This window comes from Capricornis sumatraensis, chromosome 3 (assembly GCF_032405125.1).
Source record: "Capricornis sumatraensis isolate serow.1 chromosome 3, serow.2, whole genome shotgun sequence".
Taxonomy (NCBI): Eukaryota; Metazoa; Chordata; class Mammalia; order Artiodactyla; family Bovidae; genus Capricornis; species Capricornis sumatraensis.
In genome coordinates, this window is record NC_091071.1 from 176,781,260 (window position 1) to 176,788,638 (window position 7,379).

At 51.5% G+C, this 7,379-nt stretch overlaps 1 protein-coding gene across 1 annotated transcript; it reads right to left on the bottom strand.

Annotated features, from left to right (window-relative positions):
* Positions 1–4,968: 4,968 nt before the first annotated feature.
* On the bottom strand, positions 4,969–6,973 carry UBXN10 (UBX domain protein 10). Its single transcript, XM_068968521.1, has 2 exons — positions 6,139–6,973; positions 4,969–5,228 (listed from the first exon to the last, which is right to left on the bottom strand). Exons 1-2 carry the CDS (start codon positions 6,971–6,973, stop codon positions 4,969–4,971), a joined length of 1,095 nt encoding a protein of 364 aa, XP_068824622.1.
* Between the last annotated feature and the right edge of the window lie 406 nt (positions 6,974–7,379).

Genomic DNA, 7,379 nt, shown 5'->3' on the forward strand with positions numbered 1-7,379 from the left:
GCCGCGCGGCAACAAAGACCCAGGGCAACAGGAAACAAACAATTAAAAAAAAAAAAAACGGCGGATAAAACCGAACTGAGGTCCAGGCCTGAGTTGGAGAAGCTAACAAAGTCTACAGGGTCTGGATCCAGAGTCTTCAGGACACGGCCCATGGAAGTCGGGTCTGGGTTGACCCTGCAGTATCCCTGGGCTGGAGAAAAACCCTGACCAGAAGCCAATGTGTACAGGAAGGAAATGCATGAAGTTTTTTGGATAAAGTGTGTAGAGAATCTCAAAGCTATTAATTGTGTTAATTAAGAGATGCAACTAAAATGTTTGCTTCACTTAATGTACAGTTTAACTCAATTATCATCTAACTCTAGGGGTGTGATTACCGACCAAGGTTACTTTATAAGAAATCCTTGTTTCAGTAAAATAATACATTGTTTATCTAAACCTCTTCCATGCCTCCCTCCCCTGCCTCTGTTCATTCCATTCATCCAAATCCAACATCCGATTTGGGGTGCATTTCCTCTCAAGAGGGCAGATAAAACTACTGTCTTTGGTGCAATTAACAAAGCTCCTTGTTTCATAATTTCCATGCCCACCTGTTCTTCTGTTCTTTGCAATGAGGAGATCTGTGCTGTAAGGCCTTGGGCCAGCTGATAGCTGCCCTCTCTGACGTCACCCTCTAGCAGAGAGGTGGGACCGTGTATCTGCTCTGGCTGGTGGGTACCACCAACAGACAGATATCCTGTGTCTGCTCCGGCCCCAGCCCACTGTTAACAGGTGTGCCCAACCAGTTGCAGGCAGACTATTCAAAAAACAAGCATCATGGCATCTGGTCCCAACATGTCATGGAAATAGATGGGGAAACAATGGAGACAGTGACAGATTTTGTTTTCTTGGGCTCCAAAATCACTGCAGATGGTGACTGCAGCCATGAAATTAAAAGACACTTGCTCCTTGAAAGAAAAGCTATGACCAACCTAGACAGCATATAAAAAAGCAGAGACATTACTTTGCCAACATTAGTCAAAACTATGGTTTTTCCAGTAGTCATGTGTGGATGTGAGACTTGGACCATAAAGAAGGCTGAGTACTGAGGAACTGATGCTTTTGAACTATGGTGTTGGAGAAGACTCTTGAGAGTCCCTTGGACTGCAAGGAGATCCAACCAGTCCATCCTAAAGGAAATCAGTCCTGAATATTCATTGGAAGGACTGATGCTGAAGCTGAAGCTCCAATACTTTGGTCACCTGATGTGAAGAGCCAACTCATTAGAAATGACCCTGACGCTGGGTAAGACTGAGGGCAGGAGGAGATGGGGGTGACAGAGGATGAGATGGTTAGATGGCAACACTGACTCAATGGACATGAGTTTGAGCAAGCTCTGGGAGTTGGTGAAGAACAGGAAACCCTGGTGTGCTGAAGTCCATGGGGTCGCAAAGAACTGGACACGACTGAGCGACTGAACAATAACAAAGTCCACTCAGGTAAATCCCAACTTGTCAAACTATCTTGTCTTTTAAGAAAATGGATTATGTATCCAGAATCCGACCATCTCTCATCAAGTCTATAACTACCACCCTGGCCCAAGCCACCACCATCTCGTCCCTGATTACTAACAACGTCCGGGAGTTGGTCTCTCCTCTTCCACCCCGACCCCTACAGTCTGCTCAACTCCACTGGACCGTGGGACTGAGGCTCGCTCCATTGAACCTATTGGAAGCTGTCATATCAGCTGTTCACCTTCTTGAGATGAGATCTAAGTGTGTCCAAAAATACTTCCAGAGACCTGGGCCGGTGCATCAGCTGTTCAGGGTGGCTGCTGTTTCCTCAAGCGTTTGAAGACAGGGGCACACAGAGGGATGTCAGCCAGGGCTGGTGGAAACGGCCCTCATCAGGAAAGGAAAATGTCGCACCGCCAGTGTGGACACAAAATAAAACACCCAGCTTCACGTTTGTACTGTGAGCGACCGTCCTGTGCGTTGATGAGCGAGTCACCAAGAGGCTGCTCCTCTTGGGTGCTAACTCCTCCGCAGCGGCCCCCCGCCCTCTCTGCTTCTCTGCTGGAGTTTGGTCGGTTCTGGTTTCAGGGCGAGGGTAAACATGCTCAAAGTCTTAACTTTATCGTGGGGTGTTGCTCCCGTGGGACTAAGAAAACAGATATGCCTGTTATGCTCAGAATGATCTCCAAACTAACGCTGAAGCAAAGTGATCTAGTTTTCTTTGAAATTCTGTTTAAGAGGCATAGAAGTAGACCCACCGACTATATAAAAGGCTCTCTTAAGTACACCTGAACCACAGAGAACTGTGCACCCTTTTATCTCAACTTATGATGAAACCCTTAGTTTAAAAATGCGTAAAGAGAAATTCTTTTGCTTCTTGGGGCAAGGTGGCTTTCTTTGCCATCAGACAAAAGGTTGTAGAGTGTGAACGAAAGCAAAGTCTAGTGTGTGGGAGGCCTTGCTTTTGTCATGCCTGGTAGTGAGAGAGATCCATCACTAGTCTTGGAAGTTTTGCACTGGAATCAAGCCTTGTATTTTTGTGTGTGTGGGGGGGTGCTCTTGCCTGGAGAATCCCAGGGACAGAGGAGCCTAGTGGGCTGCTGTCTGTGGGGTCGCACAGTCAGACACGACTGAAGCGACTTAGCAGCAGCAGCAGCAGCAGCAGCAGCAGCAGCAGCAGGGGTGGCTGCTGGCCCATGGTCGCACTCACCTCGCCTCTTCAGCAGGACTGCCCTGGATTTGCAGCGGTGGGCTGGGTCCCTGGGTACTTTCAGGGCAAGGACTGTTGTGTCAGAACCACCTGCCATCTGTTGGTGAAAATTTTTTGGATTCTACGGGATGAGTCACTTCTTTCTCCTGCTGTTCCTTCTGCTGCCAGGATGAATTTACCTACTGGACTTTATCAGGGGATGTGCTGGAGTGGCTTGGCATGCAATGCTTTGTCCTGTGCAAAGTTCAGGTTCTTGATGAGCGATCGTCCCAGGGCCAGTGCTAGAAGAGGTGGGGAGAAGGCTCCCCTGAGTTTCAACAAGACGGAGAGATGACCAGACGCCATCCAGCCTGGCCCTCACCCCAGGGCCCTCCCAGATAGCGTGACAGCTGTTGCCTTCACCTGGCTGGAGTCCACAGTCTAAGGTGGTTCCACATTTTCTTGCCAACGCTGTCATGCTAGGGTGCCATCGTTGGCCAGCAAGCACAGCACAGCGCAAGCCCTGGGTGACTGTTGGTTAAACGAGTAACTCAGGTCTGCCAAAGAGGGGGTCAACTTCAGACCTACCAGGGCCACCAAGAGTTGGGTCCTGGGCTCGGCTTAGCCCATGGGGCCAGGGCACCTGATGGGCAATACCACCTACAGAGCCAAGAACTCTGAAATTCTGATGCAGTCTGTTCTTGACAACCTCAAGAGGAGAGTGAGTACTGGAATGATCTGGGGGACAAATTTAGAAGTCTCTTTCCATACAAACAAGCTTAATGCTTTGATAGGTTTCCCTGCTGGCGTAGTTGGTAAAGAATCTGCCTGCAATGCAAGAGACCCCCTGCAATGCAGGAGATCACGTACGATCCCTGGGTTGGGAACAGCCCCTGTGGAGAAGGAAATGGCAACCAACTCCATTATTCTTGCCTGGTAAATCCCTTGGACAGAGGCGCTGCGGGCTACAGTTCATGGGGTCGCAAAGAATTGGACACGACTTAGTGGCTAAACCACCACAGTGCTCTGCCATGAGCTGAGATCAGCAGCTTCAGGAAGGGTAGACATCTGGAGCGCCTGGGAAAGAAGACTTGGAACTCACAGCAGAGCCAAGTGCTTTGCCAAGGAGAACACTGCAGACCGGGTCCAGGCAGCTGTCTGTTCGTGAGCCAAGTGTGGTGGCCGAAGTCTTGGGCTGAAACAAGAAGACGCACGTCTCCACCAACTCATCTTCATGTGAACTGACTTTTATTGTTAGTACTGTCATGTCCTGTCCCCTCTCACACACACAAAAAAGCTCATTAAGGAGTTTCAAATCTAGCTTTATTAACAGATCCCCAAATATACTAAAATATTTCTATGCTTTATGTGTTCCAATTTTTTTCCCACCACCCCAAAATTCTAAGCTAGTAGCAGCAGCAAATCCCTAAGTGCACAACATTCTAATTCCTTTAAGCATGCTCCATTTCACTGCAGTTTGCTAAAGATTTCCTGCCTGGAGAAATTACCAAGTCCCAGGTGGGTGGGATTTTATTCTTACCACAGAGTAGGTGTGATTTCGTGGGAGGCTCTTCCTCCTGATCTTCCTCGGAGATCAGAGGCAGAGTTCTGTGTTCCAGTCCCAGGTGGGAGGCGAAACTCCTGGACTGTGAGTACCAGGCACGAGTTACCTGGCCCCTGACCCCCCTGCAGGGTCAGCGGCCGGAGGATGGGGCCAGTGGCGGGGGCCTGACCAAGGCGCTGCCCGCCCTGGCTGACCTTTGCAATCAGAGGAGCGGCTAACCAAAATGGCATTAAGAAATGTTGCAAAACATTCCAAAATAGCCTATTCTAGAATGATCTGGGTGGCGTGGGATGCAGTTTGGGACAAGGCAAGCCTTCTTCAGAGAAATGATGCTGGTGTTAATCTCCGGGGCTGTGTTATTGATTTGCTGGAAGTAACATTTCCAACTGCAGGCCTTATCTACACACAAGATGCACCTGTTTTTGGTTTTGGTTTTGCTTTTTTGGCAGCGTGTGGGATCTTAGTCCCCTGACCAGGGATTGAACCCATGCTCCCTGCATTGGAAGCCTGCAGTCTTATCTGCTGGACCACCAGAGAAGTGCTGACATCCACTTGCTGCGATACTTCTAGAAGCCCTGCCTTCTCTGTGTACCTAGCAAGCGGGGGTGCTTATCAGTACTCAGGGCTTCCTGACAGCACGGCTCTGGGAGGACAAGTGTTCCCCACTCTGAAGGGTGATTTGGCCATAAAGGGGGTCCAGATGCGACATGGGAGCCTTGCTGAGCTCACCATATGAGGAAACTTTGGCAGATTTCCACGTCAGCACTTCCGAGCTGGAAAAACAAGGCTCGGGGGTCTGCCACACAGCTGCAGGCATCATGCTGATTGACCGGACATTTACTTGGGCACGTGGTCTCAGCACAGGTGCAGCAAAGCAACACCAAACCCAGGCGCCCTCTCCCTCCAGGGGATTCTAATTCAGAGAACGCGGGCACCTGTGTTACCTCCAGGGCGCCTTTGCGCTTGAAGTTGGGAGACCCTGAAACTGGGGGATAAAACAGCGTATCCACACCTAGATCAGCCAAGGGGGCCTTTCCTACAAACTTGTGCAGACTTGTGGGCTTTTGTGTCATTTAAAAGCAAACGATACCGCCACTGGCAAATGCCAAGGATGGCAGATGCTGCTGGCTTTTCTCAGTTTGGGGGAAATCTTGTGCACAGAGAGCAGCTTCCAAAAATTGTAAACCTGGTCAGAGTCTGTCAAAAATATAAAGTGGCCCCTGGCTACTTGCTGCTTATGGAAGGGATTTATTTTCCAGCTCTTGGACTCTCTCGGAAACGTTGGTGTGCTGGGGTATCTGTATTAGCAAAAGACCTATTCTTTCCCCTGAAACCACCTCACACAAACGGTAATCCCTGAGAACTCGGGCCACCCGAGACTGGCAGAGGGGCTGCTCCCCAAACAAAGTCAACTGCCTGCTTCTTAAATATGCCTGCAAGGAACACAAATGCCAGTGCAGTACTTCCTCAACCCTGGTTATTTAACAGACCAGAATCCTCTCTGGGAAGTGTTTAATCCTGCATCAAATACAGAAAGGCGAACCACTGGCTTCCAGCGAGTGCAAGTTCATTGCAAAGGCAACCAGGTGCTCCAGGAAGGACCTGAGCAGCAAAAGAGGGCTGGGCTCTTCAGGGAGCAGCCTCGGTCACTCGCCAGTTCACTCCAGCGCTGGAGAGAACTGAACAACAGGAAGAGAATCTTCTTAACGCATTTGGTGCATGTGTAGATTTCACGGCTCTGAAGAAGCTTGGAGGGTGGGCATCCCAAGAGCCACAGGTGCACCAGGTCTATATGGCACTTGGAAGCAAGCTGCCGGGGAGGCTGTGGCACCCATGCACGCACCTCGCTGAGACACCCAGGACCCCAGTCTGATGGCTGCAGACTCAGGACCAACCTTCCCCCTCTTCCTGGGAGATGCCCAGCACCGACTTGTTGGGGATTCCACAGTCCTGCAGAGACTTGCTGAGGTCAGAGAAACGTCTCCTGGGCACCTCCATCGTCTCAATGGTGCAGTGTTGGTAGGTGGCCTTGTTCTTGTGTTCGGCCACAGCCACGATGGTCTGCAAGTCATCAGTTGGCCGGAAGTGGCGGACGAACCTTCGGCCTGAGGGTGAGCGGATGGCGAGCAGCAGCCTTGGCTCTTCATCTGATGGCTCTTTCAGGTCTCCGGCCCTGGAGGAGGTCTGTCTCTCGGTCCGCACGAGGACTCTCCTCTCTGGGGAACAGGTTTGAGCCTGGGGATCTTTTTCACCCATCTTCGTGGTGCAGGCTTCCTTCTGGGAAAGAGCCTGGGCGCTGCTGAGCCGCAGGGAGCTGGCCTTCTTAGCGACAGTCTCCAGGGCGCCCTCCTCCAGGGTCCTTCTGTTGATGGAAGGGAGGACTGGGTATTTATTGAGGGAAGAGGACGCCCCAAAGGGCACCTGCTGCAGCAGCTCTGGGATCTCACTGGGGGCTCCCTGATCTGGAGATCCGGGGGTGCAGGCTCCGGGTTTCTGGCTGCTCGGCAACTCACAGGGAATGGTCGGAGGTAGAGAAGCTGGGGCGCGGCCAGAACAACCCTCTGTGCCCAGGTGCTTGTGCAGCCTTGGCCGAGTACGTCCCTTGGCGGACTTGGGCCTCGTGACATGCATGTTTAGTGAGTCTGGCTGCCAAAGGAAGCTGTCGGTCGCCGTGCTGCCAACAGGGCTGCATTCAGGGGGGGCTATAGTCACAGGGGCTTCGGTGGCCATAGCTTCTCAACAGCCCTAAGGAAGCAGGAGAAAAGAGGAGGCCATGGTTAAATGTTCTGGGACTTCTGGACCTGAGCCGTCCCACTCCGCACGGGCCAGCATAAGGACCAGCCACAGTGGGGGCGGGGGGAGGGGTGGTACAGAGCACCTTCTCTCTAGAAGCTGCGAGTCATTCATTCATTCACTCCAGGCATTGGAATGTATCAGTGAACCCAAGTCCCTGCAACTCAAAATATATCAGTGAGAAGAGGCTGGTGTTAAACCCACAGCAAACAGATCTTTTGAAAGAGTAGCAACTGGTATGGCAAAAGCAAAGGTGCCGCACCAGAGAGTGACCGGGCGGCCCGGTGGCTCAGCGGTGAGGAGCCCGCCTGGGAAGCCTGCGAAGGAGGCCTGCAGGAGACTG